The sequence below is a fragment of the Eucyclogobius newberryi genome, unplaced genomic scaffold (assembly GCF_026437365.1).
Source record: "Eucyclogobius newberryi isolate DKJ021-1_F unplaced genomic scaffold, fEucNew1.0.hap1 SCAF_16, whole genome shotgun sequence".
Taxonomy (NCBI): Eukaryota; Metazoa; Chordata; class Actinopteri; order Gobiiformes; family Gobiidae; genus Eucyclogobius; species Eucyclogobius newberryi.
Window position 1 is genome coordinate 31,355,275 of NW_027315790.1, and position 17,500 is coordinate 31,372,774.

At 41.9% G+C, this 17,500-nt stretch overlaps 1 protein-coding gene across 4 annotated transcripts in view; it reads right to left on the bottom strand.

The window, feature by feature from the left end:
- The window catches only part of LOC140362194 (uncharacterized), a 78,834-nt gene that overhangs the window by 19,453 nt on the left and 41,881 nt on the right, over positions 1–17,500 (bottom strand). Inside the window, exons 3-6 of one of the 4 annotated variants that reach the window (XM_072448266.1) lie at positions 17,373–17,408; positions 14,500–14,596; positions 7,219–7,428; positions 5,593–5,733 (exon numbers count right to left, since the gene is read on the bottom strand). In XM_072448266.1, the coding sequence (XP_072304367.1) occupies positions 5,593–5,733; positions 7,219–7,428; positions 14,500–14,596; positions 17,373–17,408 (484 nt within the window). Of the gene's footprint in view, positions 1–5,592; positions 5,734–7,218; positions 7,429–14,490; positions 14,597–17,372; positions 17,409–17,500 lie in introns of all 4 variants that reach the window. The other 3 variants (XM_072448265.1, XM_072448268.1, XM_072448267.1) reach the window with 3 other exon arrangements.

Consider the following 17,500-nt stretch of genomic DNA (forward strand, 5'->3'; position numbering starts at 1 on the left):
TGCGTCTGCATTTGTCTGTGTCTGTGTCTGTGTCTGCGTCTGCATTTGTCTGTGTCTGTGGTTGTGTCTGTGTCTGGTTTGTGTCTGCGTCTGCATTTGTCTGTGTCTGTGGTTGTGTCTGTGTCTGTGTCTGTGTCTGGTTTGTGTCTGTGTCTGCGTCTGCATTTGTCTGTGTCTGTGTCTGTGTCTGGTTTGTGTCTGTGTCTGTGTTTGTGGTTGCGTCTGCGTTTGTCTGTGTCTGTGTCTGCGTCTGCGTCTGTGTTTGCGTCTGCATTTGTCTGTGTCTGTGGTTGTGGTTGTGTCTGTGTCTGCGTCTGTGTTTGCGTCTGCGTCTGCATTTGTCTGTGTCTGTGTCTGCGTCTGCATTTGTCTGTGTCTGTGGTTGTGTCTGTGTCTGGTTTGTGTCTGTGTCTGCGTCTGCGTCTGCATTTGTCTGTGTCTGTGTCTGTGTCTGGTTTGTGTCTGTGTCTATGTCTGTGTCTGTGTCTGTGTCTGGTTTGTGTCTGTGTCTGTGTCTATGTCTGTGTCTGTGTCTGTGTCTGGTTTGTGTCTGTGTCTATGTCTGTGTCTGTGTCTGTGTCTGTGTCTGTGTCTGTGTCTGGTTTGTGTCTGTGTCTGTGTTTGTGGTTTTAAGTCTTAGCGGCACAAATGCACTGCCCTGAGGACCATAAATAAGTAAAAAGTGTTTTAGTCGTTTCTGTATCAAAATGAACAGAAACGACACATTGTACTCAGCAGCATAGAACGGTTTAATAACTCATTCATGATCTTGATTACCGTATTTTCCGGACTATAAGTCGCACCTTGTTTCATAGTTTTGGCCGGGGTGCGACTTATACTTATACATATATACTTATATACTTGTACTTATACTCCGGAGCAACTTATATGTGATATTATTTGTTATTTTCACACTTGCAAATGCATTTCATACTCCAGTGCAACTTATATATGTTTTTTTCTTCTTCTCTATTATGCATTTTTTGGCATTTTGGTGACTTATAGTCCGGAAAATACGGTAATAATATTACCGTATTTTGAGTGTAAATTGTTTTGTTGTGTTTTTACTAGAAATTACAAAAAATAATCTTGCTGGAATTGAAATAAGATAAGTGGTCAAAATCTACTGAAATCAAGATGAAATAAAATTTTAAAAAGTCCTTAGCATTAGCATGTCAAGCGTTTGTTGACCTTAGCATTAGCATGTCAAGCGTTTGTTGACCTTAGCATTAGCATGTCACGCATTTGTTGACCTTAGCATTAGCATGTCACGCATTTGTTGACCTTAGCATTAGCATGTCACGCATTTGTTGACCTTAGCATTAGCATGTCACGCATTTGTTGACCTTAGCATTAGCATGTCACGCATTTGTTGACCTTAGCATTAGCATGTCACGCATTTGTTGACCTTAGCATTAGCATGTCAAGCGTTTGTTGACCTTAGCATTAGTATGTCACGCATTTGTTGACCTTAGCATTAGCATGTCAAGCGTTTGTTGACTTTAGCATTAGCATGTAACGCATTTGTTGACCTTAGCATTAGCATGTCACGCATTTGTTGACCTTAGCATTAGCATGTCACGCATTTGTTGACCTTAGCATTAGCATGTCACGCATTTGTTGACCTTAGCATTAGCATGTCACGCATTTGTTGACCTTAGCATTAACATGTCACGCATTTGTTGACCTTAGCATTAGCATGTCAAGCGTTTGTTGACCTTAGCATTAGCATGTCGAGCGTTTGTTGACCTTAGCATTAGCATGTCACGCATTTGTTGACCTTAGCATTAGCATGTCACGCATTTGTTGACCTTAGCATTAGCATGTCACGCATTTGTTGACCTTAGCATTAGCATGTCACGCATTTGTTGACCTTAGCTAATAAAATGAGTGAAATCCGAGGCTCAGAGCGAGATGACCTTGTAAAGATTATTTTAAGAACATATTTTTCTCTGGTTTCACATGGTCATGACAAAATCACATACGAATGTAAACAAAAGAAGAAGAAGTCCTTGAGTTCAGCCGACAAGGGCGACCCTGGGTTTTGTTTATCTGCACAAAAGTGTTTACGGCACGTCCACCTGAGCGGGAGCCTGAGCGGGAGCCTGAGCCTGAGGGGGAGCCTGAGCGGGAGCCTGAGCGGGAGCCGGAGCCTGAGCGGGACCTGAGCGGGAGCCTGAGGGGGAGCCTGAGGGGGAGCCTGAGCGGGAGCCGGAGCCGGAGCCTGAGCGGGACCTGAGCGGGAGCCTGAGGGGGAGCCTGAGGGGGAGCCTGAGCGGGAGCCTGAGCGGGAGCCTGAGCCTGAGCGGGAGCCTGAGCGGGACCTGAGCCTGAGCGGGAGCCTGAGCGGGAGCCTGAGCGGGACCTGAGCGGGAGCCTGAGAGGGAGCCTAAGCCTGAGCGGGAGCCTGAGCGGGAGCCTGAGGGGGAGCCTAAACGGGAGCCTGAGCGGGAGCCTGAGCCTGAGCGGGAGCCTGAGCGGGAGCCTGAGCCTGAGCGGGAGCCTGAGCCTGAGCGGGAGCCTGAGGGGGAGCCTAAACGGGAGCCTGAGCAGGAGCCTGAGCGGGAGCCTGAGCCTGAGCGGGAGCCTGAGCCTGAGCTGGAGCCTGAGCAGGAGCCTGAGCGGGAGCCTGAGCCTGAGCGGGAGCCTGAGCCTGAGCTGGAGCCTGAGCTGGAGCCTGAGCGGGAGCCTGAGCGGGAGCCTGAGCGGGAGCCTGAGCGGGAGCCTAAGCCTGAGCGGGAGCCTAAGCCTGAGCGGGAGCCTGAGCGGGAGCCTGAGCTGGAGCCTGAGCGGGAGCCTGAGCGGGAGCCTGAGCCTGAGCCTGAGCGGGAGCCTGAGCGGGAGCCTGAGCTGGAGCCTGAGCCTGAGCCTGAGCCTGAGCCTGAGCGGGAGCCTGAGCCTGAGCAGGAGCCTGAGCGGGAGCCTGAGCCTGAGCCTGAGCGGGAGCCTGAGCCTGAGCTGGAGCCTGAGCTGGAGCCTGAGCGGGAGCCTAAGCCTGAGCGGGAGCCTAAGCCTGAGCGGGAGCCTGAGCGGGAGCCTGAGCTGGAGCCTGAGCGGGAGCCTGAGCGGGAGCCTGAGCTGGAGCCTGAGCGGGAGCCTGAGCCTGAGCGGGAGCCTGAGCCTGAGCGGGAGCCTGGCGTGTAAAGATACCGTGTGCAAAGAGCCGGACGGGGGCAGTGGACAGTGTCTGTGACTCCGGGTCATGGGGGCGGGGGAAGGGGAGGGGTCTAATTTGTCCTGGATAAATTGCCGCTTTTCTCTCGCCTTCATTGTGTGTTTTTCGTTCAGTGAGCAGCTAAAACAAGCTCCACCTGAGGCTCCGGGACAACCACAGCATTTACACCAGGACTGTTCCACTGTCCGAGGCCTCTGAGCAGCACACCGTAACTACAGTTTGGCTCGTACTAAATATCCCCAACACGGTTTCAATAATCAGCTAGAACAAAGAAATAACTGCTGGAAGATTAGATTTTTGTGAGAAATAACATAGACAATACTTATTTTGTCTTTCAGGAAGCTCAGTTTTGTTCAGTGTTTTGCTCAGTTTTCGCTCATAAACTTGAGGAAAAGTCACATGTCAGACCATGAGAACGAACAAAAGTGACAGATTTCACTGTTGTTTAGTCAGTGTCAATAATAATCGTGAATAATCGTTAAATTGTGATGTTTTTTCTCACAATAATGGTAACAGTAAAAGCTCTATAATTCCACATCCTCCTTTAAAACCTTTAAAACCAAGCCTTTTAGAAGGAAACAATGATAAATAATAAGATAAATAATAATACAAAATAATAAATATGTAAATAATGATAAAATAATATAAATAATAAATAATGATAAAATAAATAATAAAATAAGAATAACTGATAATAAAATAATAAATAAAAACTATATGTTAAAGATAAGATAATAATATAAATAATGATACAAAATAATAAATATATAAATAAATAATGATAGAATACTAATATAAATAATACTAAAATAAATAATAAAATATGAATAACTAATAATGATAATATACATAATAAACAATAATAAAATAAATAATGAAATATGAATAACTAATAATAATGAAATAATAGTATAAATAATACTAAAATAAATAATAAAATATGAATAGCTAATAATAATAAAATAATAATATAAATAGTAATAAAATAAATAATAAAATAAGAATAACTAATCATAATAAAATGAGAATATAAATAATAAATAATAATAAAATAAATAATGACATATGAATAACTAATAAAAATTATAAATGAAAATAATAAAAACGATCAGTTAAAACATTTAAGTCGCTGTTGCCTTCATAACTTCACTTAATTTCCGTCCAAACTCTTCTTGTCTTGAGGGATTGCGTTTGTCTGGAGCCTCGTGGCGGCGGACCCCAGCTGCCGAGTCGCCGACGTCCTCCAAAAGCCCTTTCCAGCCGGTCGCCTCCATAACTGACACGGCTATTTTTAGCTGCAAACAAGACTCTAATTTTCCCACAAACCGCCGCCGTAAGCACAACAGGCTCAGCCCGGAGTGACAGTGAACGTGAAGGCGAGGTCGTGTCGCCGCGGCCGCCAAAGACACGCCCACCGACGCCGGGCGGTCGGCCTGGAAGACGCGGGGCAAATGCTATTATCCGAGTGATAAAGTGTGATCACGGCGTCGATAAGTCACGGTTTACGAGTTAATATGATCTACAGAAGGTCAGAAGGACGCGCGATGAGCAGATCCTGACGGGGGAAACGTGCAGCGTGCAAAATATCAACCTAAATCCTCATTGGCTCGTGTATTTTCCCGTACTGTGAATATCGAAATGTACAAACAAATCAAACGGTCAAGACAAGGACCAGGCCCAGGACCAGGTTCAAGCAGAAGCTCAAGCTGGGCCTGTCGAGCCGTATCTTCAAAACTAAAACAGCAGCAAGAAGTTACTAACATTCAAAACACACACAAAAATGACCAAAAATGTGTATTACTATTATTCTGTCATGTATTATTATTATTCTATACTATAAAATCATTGAAAAATAGAAGTAGCCCCTCTTTTCTTTGGATGCCACCTCCGTACTGTCTGATTGTATTCTTTACCGTAGTTTCCGGACTATAAGTCGCACCTTTTTTCATAGTTTTGGCCAGGCTGCGACTTATACTTATATTTATACTCATATACTTATACTCCAGTGCAACTTATCTATGTTATGTCTTCTCTATTATGCATTTTTTGGCTGGTGCGACTTATAGTCCGGAAAATTCGGTAATTTGAAAAACCTAAAAAATTTATAAAAAAATCAAAAGAGAAGTAGCTCGTTTTAGCTTGTTTTAGCACATTTTAGCTCGTTTTAGCTCGTTTTAGCTCGTTTTAGCTCGTTACAGCTGCTGTTCCGCTTTAACTCCTTTACTGGACAAACAGTTCTCCCTTCGCATGTTCTCTCTGCTTTTCATACACATTTAGAAGATATTTACAACAGTCTTTTATGTCATTGAAAAATCGTATGGTTTCAACACATTTCCGTACGTGTCAGCGTCGTCAGTGTTTTGCTAATCGCGCGGTCGAACGTTCGATCGATGGCTGAAGCGTGCGTTTGCGTTTACCTCGGCTGGTGATGCTCTCCTGGTTGACCTCGCTCAGATGGGCCACACTGCCGTGGTTTGACCCGGCGCCCACGCTGTCCCCGTCCAGCGAGTTCCAGCCGAAGAGCGTGGCCTCGGAGATGGCGAACTGCTGCATGATTCCTGTCGGAGGGAGACGCAAAACGATTCAAAAAACAACTCAATTTAATCTAAAGATGTGGGTTCATTTTGCTAATAAAAGAGGCGGGAGATACATCGAAAACGTATCAATATTAACCAGAAAGTTCCACTGAGATCCAGAACGTATTCAGTGAGAACTATGAAACTAAAGATTGCACAGTGGTGTTTCTGTTCCTTTTAGTTCATTTTTTCATGTTTTTTACACATTTACTGGCACATTTCAGCACATTTCTGATGGATTATAATGAAATTGACTGACCATCGCCATCGAGATCATCCCAAAAATTAAGATCTTAATTTATGCCTTCACTTTCCAACCCGAATAACAATACCACACACAACATTTATACTCCCTATGTATATACTCCCTTTAGACCTCAAACAGAGACAGAAACTTGTAATCTTCCAAACAAAAGTATAACTATATTATATATTACTATATTTCGGAGGTTCATGTTGTGGTCAATTCACTTTTCGTGCGACACTTGAACCATTTAACAGCCTCTCCTTAAATCGTTATGTTTTTTTTTAATACATTTTTGATTAAATACAATATAATCAGTATAAAAATACTGGCTCCTAAACCATCTGAGAACGGGAGATCATTTTGAATCAGAAAACAATTCAAACAATTGACATGGTCTTTTTATGTTGATCCTCTGGTCTGTCAAAACATGTGGTTTTTAAGAAATCATTGGCAGGAAATAAGAGTATGAATGAAATAATGATAAATAATAATATAATAAAATAAATAATAATACAAAATGATAAATATATAATAAAATAATAATATATATAATAAATTATAATAAAATAAATAATAAAATATGAATAACTAATAAAAACAATAAATACAAATAATAAATACAAACTATCTGTTAAAGATAAGATAATAATATAAAGAATAATACAAAATGATAGATACATACATAAATAAAAATAAAATAATAATATAAATTATAAATAATAATAAAATGAATAATAAAATATGAATAACTAATAAATAAAAAAATACAAACTGTTCACAATCTGTTAAAGATAAGATAATAATATAAATAATAATACAAAATAATAAAGATCCTCTGGTCTGTAAAAGCTTGTGGTGTGGAAGAAATCATTGGCAAAAAATAATAGTTTGTTGTGTTGAATGGTAATGATTAAATTCATGTTTATGTTCATTGTGTACATATCATGTCTATTTTTAACTCTACCGAACCATTTTAATACCCGGTAGTTATTTGTTATTTATTGTCCATTGGTTTTGTATTTATTGTTCAGTGTTATGTTTGTGTTGCACCGAACCGCCAGGACAAGTTCCTATGTCCGTGAATCCTGTTCATTGATAAATGGCAATAAACTTATTCTGATTCTGATTCTGAAATCAACACTAAAATCCATTGTTAATTGTTTTTAAGACAAACTCAAATCAAATATCTTGCGTTTCTGTGTGATCGGCGGTGATCGTACCTGCAGCGAAGCGCGCCTCCTTCTCGCCGTCGCTCAGGTCGCTGTAGGCGTCGTTCTCCAGCCGCCGCTGCTTCTCGCGCTGGACGGTGTTCTTCCCCTGCGGTCCGGCCGAGGGCGTGTTCCAGCTCTGCCACTCGATCATGTGCGCCACCTTGCCTGAAGCCATCGCCGTGGGCTTGGTCACCTTGTCCTTCATGGTCCGGGTCACACCTGCGCGCGGGACGTCCCGAGAACACAAGACACCGTCAGAGCGTGGGCCGCGCGGACGCCAGCAGGGTCCCCGGGCGCAGAGGGTGAAAAGGGCGGAGAAGGAGGAATGTGTCGGGATGGATTTGATTTGAAATGGCCTCGGAGCTCGGCTGAAGTGATTTGAGGAACGTGACGCGGCGGAAGCAAAGGACTATGGGTAGTTATATGTAGCGGCCATGATTTTCTAAACAGTTCTTGTCATATTTTGATTGTTTTAATCGTTATCTGGATGACACAGACTCTAAAACACATGCGAAAAGACCTTTTGTATGAAGAAAGCGGCATTATTAAATCAAAATGTCCAAAAAAAATCATCAATAATACGCTTTATTTGTAAATGTTGTCCGTATAGAAGCCTCCAGTTGCCATGGTTACCAATTCACAATAGAAATAATCGATTAATAACTAGTCTATTACTAAAATAATCCTCTTCAGTTAGTACTTACACATTGATACTGAGATTTTTTCTTTTGAATAATTAATTATCAGCTTTTCAAGGTTTTAAACTCGGACCCAGGGAAGTCTGTGTTCACCTTTATTCATGTACTAATCAGTAGAGCTGCTAATGATAATCGTATAGCCAGTGATTCCTTTTTAATAGTTTATAGTCAAGCCATTATTTGTACACTGAGACATTTTTAATCAAATAAATGTTTAAAATATGGTGATTGAAAGCCTCTAGATACAGAATATTTCTCCCAAAAATTGTATTTATTAATGAATATCGGCAATTGTTTAGTCTATTTGACATTTTTATTTAATTTCACCATCTATGTTTATCTTATTTTCAATTTGTTTGTATTTATTTGATCGGGAAAGTGCACATTTGAACAGTTACACGGTAAATATTCCAGATTATAGTCCTGTTTTTCAGCAGGAAACGCACAAAACGAATGATGATGATTGTTTAAACTGGTCCACTCCCAATCATTCAGATGAATAGTTGGTCGCGGTTCCACTAATGAGGTCTATCTCTATCTAATGTGCGTTTTCTAGTGGAGAGTTCAGCACCGGCATTTCCATCCTAATGGAGAGCGCGCCTTTAGAATGAGAAATAATCTAAAATGAGGTGGTAATCCAACCCTTAACATGCTTTATTTCCTTTCTTTCTTTCAAATCTCTCCTAAAATAAGGCAAGGCAAGTTTATTTGTAGAGCACATTTCACACAAGGCAATTCAAAGTGCTTCACACAACAGGAAAAATGCATTAAAATCAAAAAGACATGACGGACCACATACATAGCATTCCAGACACTCTTTCCCATATTTATTTGACATTGCCAGCATGACAGGCGTCTCTGGGATAGACACATCACTTTTAGGTTGATTCTTTCCCATATCAGCGTGCTATCTGCAAAATAACACATCAACCACTTGGAAACCTCATGGAAATCTCACTTACTCTTTTGGACAACAAACACAGCTGAATTTAAGCATCCATTATTGTATCCGGCCACTGAAAAGCCTGTTCTTCTGCCGTCATGTATAGACTTGTTTACCGCATTTTTTCAACACTTTCACTTGCACAACGACTCGCTGCGTTTCCCGCCGTTATCTACACCACCCAAAACGTCGCCTTCTCGAGTTGTTTTAAAACTAAAAATACGGCACGCTTCTTCTCGGCACCGGTAGATCTTCCCGGAAACCGAAAAGGGAGCTCCGGCGGCCTCATTTGCAGCCGAAGATTTGTCGCCCCTGTCCATGTTTCCTAGCTAACAACTGGAAACGTCTGGGGAAAAACAACAACAAAAAGGTCTCTGACTATGAGGTCGGCTCGACCACACAACATTTCTCATAATTAGTTCGGAGGCGCCGCTAATGTGCCAGCGAACATGATAAACGACACTCATTAGCATTTTTATATGATTAAAACGTCGTCGCGGCAGAACACGAGCGGCAGAAAAAGTCAAAAAAAAAAGAAGAAAAAAAGCCTAATCTCGTCCCGATTAAGATGGAAAATATTCAATTAAAATCAGAGCGTCGGAGAGTCGTCCCGGAAGATCAATAAAATCTAATTAAAGCAGAACGACAAAGGAAGGACGGCGAGAAAGGGGCCGAGCTGGTGTGAGAATCGAACGCACCCTTACGAGTTTGATGGACACAGACGGCGAGAGGTGACGGGCAAGTGTCGGGGGTCCAGGCACATGGAAAATACTGCAACTGTATTTGTGTCGTCAGCGTGAACATGTGAGATGTTAATGCAGATTTTAGTACAGTTTAGTCTGTGCTTTTGTGGATGTGAAAGAAGTCTGCGTTTTCTCTCAACTGGATTTAACAAAAGTTGATTGAAAGCTTGACGTTCCGCCTTTTCCCCCCAAAGAGTCTTTTCCGATCGATAAACACTTAGAACTCAGAGATACAAGTCAGTCCGTCGCTAGGTTTTTAATCAGAGTTTTAGAGTATTTTAAATGGCACAAGAGTTCTAAGTTGGACAAGCTTTGTTGGTGGAGTCCCTCATTCGTCCAGGAATGTTCCATTGTAGAAAAAGGTTCAGTTTTTTCATCTGGACTCAGTTTTAGCAAAAAAACGATACGTTTCGACTCTCATCCAAGAGTCATTCTCAATCAGAAACTTACACCTCTTTGTTTTCTATCAACCTAGCCTCTTGTTTACTATCAGTCCTTTAATGGGCTATTAGTCTCCATTTTGTCCCTGGCTCACTCTCTTTCTCTTCCGTGAGGACCTGATTAGCATCCGAATGCCCTGGGCGTCGACCTCTCCATTACCTCCATACCTCTACCTTGGATGAGTACAACTACAACTGACTACAACTAAACCCTACATTGGACAAGCTTTGTGTTTCTTTGCCTCAAGTCTATTGTGCAATTATGGCAAAATAAAAATAAAAAGATTGATTAAAAAAAACCTTAAGCTTGACTTAAATTTAGCTCCCAGTAATCTTACTTTTAATATTGTGCAGTTATGTTTAGGGATGTCACGATTATTAGGTTAATGGATAATTGTCCAAAAACTTCTAATACAGCTGTTTTTAGTCAAATTTCACATGTCAGATCACGGAAATGAAAGAAAATGAAAGATTCCGCTGTTGTTCGGTCACAGTGTCCATAATAATTGTGAATAATTGTTAAATCGTGATGTTTTTCTCACAATAGTCGTAACGCTAAACGTCCATTGTTATGTTGATGCTACTGAACATTCAATCCTTTAAATACAACAAAAGACATGCCCTTTCCACGTTTGTGCTTTGCAGGGATATCACGGTGGCAAAGGAACTTCATCTGTACCAAATAACAACAACAACAACAACATCAACAACAACAACTCGGATCTACACTGACAAAGCAGAACCATCAACACACACCAACAGTTACACACGAGTCTCATCACGGTGACAAACACTATCACATGACCATACGGCGCACACAGAGAACAGCTCGTCCACACGGCGCACACAGGGAACAGCTCGTCCACACGCCGTGCACAGGGAACAGCTCGTCCTCACGCCGTGCACAGGGAACAGCTCGTCCACACGCCGCGCACAGAGAACAGCTCGTCCACACGCCGTGCACAGGGAACAGCTCGTCCACACGCCGCGCACAGAGAACAGCTCGTCCACACGGCGCACACAGGGAACAGCTCGTCCACACGCCGCACAAAGGGAACAGCTCGTCCACACTCCGCACACAGGGAACAGCTCGTCCACACGCCGCACACAGGGAACAGCTCGTCCACACGGCGCACACAGGGAACAGCTCGTCCACACGCCGCACACAGGGAACAGCTCGTCCACACGACGCACACAGAGAACAGCTCGTCCACACGGCGCACACAGGGAACAGCTCGTCCACACGGCGCACACAGGGAACAGCTCGTCCACACGGCGCACACAGGGAACAGCTCGTCCACACGGCGCACACAGGGAACAGCTCGTCCACACGGCGCACACAGAGAACTACTCGTCCACACGGCGCACACAGGGAACAGCTCGTCCACACGCCGCACACAGAGAACAGCTCGTCCACACGGCGCACACAGGGAACAGCTCGTCCACACGCCGCACACAGGGAACAGCTCGTCCACACGGCGCACACAGAGAACAGCTCGTCCACACGGCGCACACAGGGAACAGCTCGTCCACACGCCGCACACAGGGAACAGCTCGTCCACACGCCGCACACAGGGAACGGCTCGTCCACACGGCGCACACAGGGAACAGCTCGTCCACACACTGCACACAGTGAACAGCTCGTCCCGACACGCCTGTGGTGATGCTCGGGGGCCTCGGCTAAAGTGAGCCTGCTCGCTCACTTTAGCTCCGGGTCAAATCGGGTCGAATCCGTCAATGCTTGGCTCATTGACGTCTGTTGACTGGATGGAGGAGGGGGAGGGGGAGGGGCACCCACAGGGGCGGCCATGCTGGATCCAAGCTCCTGGTTTCCTCCCACTCCGGGCGGAAGCTGCGTGTGTCGGCGCCGGTCAACTTCACCAAACTCGACGTGCAAAGATAACGGTCAGAGGCTTTAGTACAGATGCAGTGCACAAATGAGGAGAATAAATACTTTTATCAAGTTTTGGTTTAGTTTGGGGGAAAAGTGGGCCATATATTAAAATTTCAATAATATCGTGAATGTTGTTTTGAAGATTTATAAAATAAAAATATGCGACAAAAAGTGCGGATAAAAAAATAAAAACGATTTTGTAAACTTTCAACTAAGGGTATAATGTGATATTTCTGCTTCTTTGTGATTACGTTTTCAGGCATTTCGCTTTTGTCTCATTATAAAACCTCAATTTATACGTTTCAAGACAAATTTTAACACATTTCCGCTGCATTGACGAAATATTGTCTGAATCTCGTTTTCGGGATTCTCAAAAAAATATGGAGACATTTTTCTCAATATCGCCCAGCCCTAGTTTAGAGTTAGTAGAGTTAGTTTAGTCACAATTTCAAATTGGATTTTTATACACTTGGAACACAAAATAATAGTATGTATATTACCATGTGGTTTGGTACGAGCTCAGATAAAGCTCAGGAAAGATCTCATTTTGATCCAGTTTTAGTTTCAGTATTGGTGAATATCTTTTTATGTTTGATACTTTCTCTGACCCTAGTTTGGAGTCATAATCGTGCAGTATAACAATGAGCAAAGAACTTCAAGTAGTCATTATGTTTTACCCTTTTAAAGCTGTGGTGCTTGAAGGGGAAAGTCGATATTTAACTCTCAGACACCCTCATTTGCATTTACTCTTTTAGTGTACCAACGCGCCAACACATTTTACTTTTCGAGACAGAAAAGTGGCGCAGCTGATTAAAATATGTCTCATACATCAAATATTTCTATCGCAATGACACTTTTTGTAGCAATATTCAACACAGTTATCTCTCTTTGTCTTGTTTTTACAGCTTTGAATGCACTTATGGACAGCGCTGTGGTTCAGTTGTCGCTTTTATCGGGTTTATCTGCATCTTGACGTCCACTTAACAATATCTACACAATCATCCGGCTCCAAACAAACGTCCGCCGCATCCTTCACCAGCCGCGGCGAAGTCAATGTCACCGGCGTCCTCTCTGTTCTTTGTACTTGTCGGAGACGCAGATGCAACAGATTACAGACACGTTTAGCGCGATTCACGTAATTATGATAATAAGACTGGCGTAATTGTTTGGAGATTGGATTTTCAGAATGTGGCGGTGTCGCGTGCCTGATGCGGCTTGTTCTGAGTGAAATTAAAGGCAGGCCCACTTCCATTAGGAGCATTTTCGGGGGGGGGGTTTGGACATTTTTATTAAAACTGTCAGTAATGGATGCATGAGGAAAGGCCTGGGCTGAAATTGGCTGGACGGATTTCAAATGTGTGTGTGTCGTGTCCGCGGATCATCTGTGGCTTTTGCTTTCAATTTATACAACAAAAACATTGGCATTGGACAAACATGTTCGCGTGCCATTTCTTTTAGCTCGTAGGCTGGATTAGACACGACAGCAGGAAATGTGGTGGAGCGAGCAGAGACTGGGCTCAGACGCTGAAAAGTTGTAGCGTGAGTGTAAATGTAAATGTGTTGTGTGAGTTTCTTTATGTTTTTTGTACATGGTTTTGATCCAATGACGCGCCCTCATCCAACACTTTTTGATCAAACATCTCTAGCTTAAGTTCCTCGAGAGTTTTCCCTTCAAAAGCGTTTATTTAAATTTCTAGTCGATGTTTTGGGCCACAATTCTAACATCTCAAACTCCTTTAAGGCAAAAGGCTTGATACCACTCTGGTGATTAAAAATGCTCCTTTTTAAAGTGCCTCTGACAGATCGGACGACTCGTTGAAATAAAATGGATTCAAGATAAATATGTTTAAAATGTTACTTTAAAAAATCATGCCAGAATAGGTTGATTTTTAGAGCAGCTTTATTTTGTTGAAATAATGTTTAGAGTGTCCCTGGTGTTATGTCACTTCCTGTCATTTTCTACAGACTTTTGAACATTTTCTCCACAAATACCTGCCCAATTGCTGTAAAATTATAATTTATTTGTACAACAGGTATAAATAAACTAAATAAAGTCAGAATTAGAAAATCATAAAGTATCAATACCTGTTTAGATCTAGTTTTGATGCTAGTTTTTGTATTGATTAGTGTCTAATTTTTTTAAAAACGTATTTTGGGGGGAAATAAAACCAACATAATGTATTTTAGCTTTATAGTGATAGTGCACCTTAACTATGCCTGAAGCTTCAACAACAATCTTCTAGTATGTTAGTTAGTTGGTTCTCTGTAGTTAATTATAATTAACTAAGTTCTCTATCACTTATGGTTTATTAGGTTTTAGGTTTTGTTTCAAGTTCCATTTAGCTTTTATTTTTGTACTATACACTTTTGAATTGTCTACTGAACTGTTCTAATAATTCGAGCGTTTTGTTTGTGCACTGCGTCTTCACCAAACTCCCCTGAGCTCAGCATTATCTTTGACGGTTCATGGTTCCTCCCGCCACAGCAGCCTCCTCTGGACGCCCTGGAGCCGGAGGAGCAGGTGGAGGCAGCATGGGGACTTTACCAACACCACGACACACACCTGACACACCTGTCAGAGAGGACTTAGCCAGCGCCCCGATCCCGTACGAGTTGGCAGACTTCCTCTTGAGGCGGGGCAGGATCGACGTCGTGTCCTCCATCGACATCTGCAGGGACAGACAGAGAGTTCAGGGAATGGCACAAAATGTATTCATACAGATTTATTGTTTAGTTATTTTTGATAACTGTAAGGCAAGGGAAGTTTATTTGTAGAGCACATTTCATACACAAGGCAATTCAAAGTGCTTCACAGCAGGGAAAATGCAGGGAAATCACAAAGAAATTACAGAAACAAAAATACAATAAAATTGACTAATTAAGAAAAAAAAAAAAAAAAAACACCTAGCCACAAAGGGTAACGTGTTTTCTGGGGCCAACTCCCTTTTATCAGTCCAAATGATTGTTTAAACTAATGAAATCACAAAACAATGAAAAACATAAAAGAGAAGAGTGCAAAAAAAAATCCTTTCAGTCATATGCACAGCTAAACAAAACTGTTTTTAGTCCTGACTCTGGCATCTATTTTATCGTATTAATCGTATTAATTTTATTCATTTTATTTATTTATTTATTTCATTTATTTGTTATTTATTTCATTCATGTCATTTTTATTTATTTATCTATTTAACCAACCAACCTGGCCCTTAGCTGTTATAAAAGATGTCGTATGTAACTTTCCATGGTTATGCCTAGAATGTTCCGCAGTGAGGCATTACACTTCATGAAATTGCAGATATAACTCAAGCTTGTACCGTTATATTACAGCCCAGACTACGAGCTTTGACAAAGACATTCATCTCTGGAACCGTCTCCTCGGTTTTCAATGGGTGCGATTGACAGGCGGAGTAACCCGGGCAACGACAACACGAACAAACATGGTGTGTAAAAAAAGGACCAAATATAACACGGGCGGATGGTGGATTTCTGTCGCATCAACAAGCCAAACACTCGACTCTATTTGAGGTAAAAGATGTATTTATTTTCTTCTGAACGACACATGAGTATTTGAGAAACTATGGTAGCCTCTCCACAGATCTGACCTGACAAAGACTGCTAAAAAACCCTGAAAAATGTCATTGTTTACCGTAAAAAACACATCAAATCACATCGTATTAACACCTGCAATGAATATTAATATTTTCCTGTTTTCTATGTAAATATCACTCTTTTCATATGGTACCGCTAGTGAAAAGTTGGGATTTTGTCTAAAAAAAAGTGAGGGAACAGGTCATATCGAGTAAAGTCATTATGTAATCGTGAATAAATCAATAGTACAGTCGTCAGTATTGAATTCTAACATGTTTATTTCATAGCAGAGGTGCTTTTAGTTTAGTTTAGTTTGAGTTTAGTAAAGCTTTGGCCACTTGTAGACGTCTTTCTTTCTTTCTTTTCAATAGTTTATTTATTAATTATACAAAAAAGCTGCATTAAAGCTGGACAAACATCAGATTCAAACCCAGTCGAGATCTCGTATAGGTCTTTTTATAGATACGTAATTGAATTTTGTTACTTCCTGATGGTAATTTTGGCACAAAAATCCGCTTCACACGTTCTTTTCGATGCGCTTCCACGAGAGAACGAGTCATTCATTCTCAGATCCTCCCGTGCAATTAGATCTGCTTCATCAGACTTTGCTCCAGACGTTCAACAGCTTAATCCAGCTCCGGCTCAGTTTGTGTCTCGAGAACTAATGCGCCTCCGCGTAGAGCCGCCGCGTACATTAACGAGGTCCAGGTATCCACTGATCCCGAGTGCAGTGAAATCAGACTAATGCGCCTCCGCGTAGAGCCGCCGCGTACATTAACGAGGTCCAGGTATCCACTGATCCCGAGTGCAGTGAAATCAGACCGCGCCAATTACTACGATTACTACACAGTGACAGACAAGAGTTAAATCTTCTTCTTTTTTTACATCTAGTAAAAAAAAGTGTGGTGTGGGTCAAAAAAAAGGTTAAAATAAATGATAATTTGTATCTAACTTTACCCGATTTCGACTCGATTCCGGCCATTTTTGTTTTGTAAAAGTGGCTCTCCACAGGGAAAGGTTTGGAGACCCCTGCTTTACAGTAATCATCGTTTGTGTTCATGACAAGTTTTTACGGTCTTCTAATTTTGAATTTATTTGGTGTATTTCTACCTGTTGTTCATATTATAGTTTTACACCAATCGAGCAGGTATTTGTGGAGACAACATAGAAAAATCTGTAGAAAATGACAGGAAGTGACATCACACTCATTCCAGACAAAGTTCATGCAGAATTTACACAAAAGAAAAAATGACTTTTTTGTCTCTAAACATTAATTCAACAAAATGAAGTCTCTCTAATATATTTTTATTTGTTAAATTAAAAATGTTGCGACATTAGATGAGTTTTGGCCCATTGTTTTTATATTTGAACATATTTGTCCAAACTGCATTTTAGTTCAATGAGTTGTCCGACCTGTTGTTGTTGTTGTTTTTGTGATTGGAGAAAAATTGTGAAAACATTTTGGAAATTTTTTTGGAAATACATTTGAAAAAATGTTTCTTTTTTGCATTGAAAGCGGTGGAATCATTTGGCTTTTTTCATTTTATTCAAAAGTTTTTGAAATGCGCAATTCCCCGTTATCTGTGGACGCCGCTCGCTGCAGTCGATCGGGAGGAAATGGAGGGGCGAGGCCGCAGGGGCGGGGCCGCAGGAGGAGGAGGAGCGTGTGGAGCGGAGATAAGGCGGAAAGAGGATCGCTATCTTTAAACGGAAACGTACATGGAAATCGAGTGAAATTGCCCAGGTGGAATGGTCAGAGGTGCGACGAAGAGACAGAAAGAAAGAAAGAAAGAATAAACAAAGAAAGAAAGACGGGGACAATAGGCGCGAGACAAAGAAAGTAAAACAAAGACTTACATTGATGCCTTCCCAGGAAAACTCGACACGACCGTGCTTCGGACAGGAGAGAGAGAGAAAGACAGAGGGAATGGGACAGGAAAGAGAGAAGGAGAGAGTTAACCACAGACACACGGCGGGAGATTACG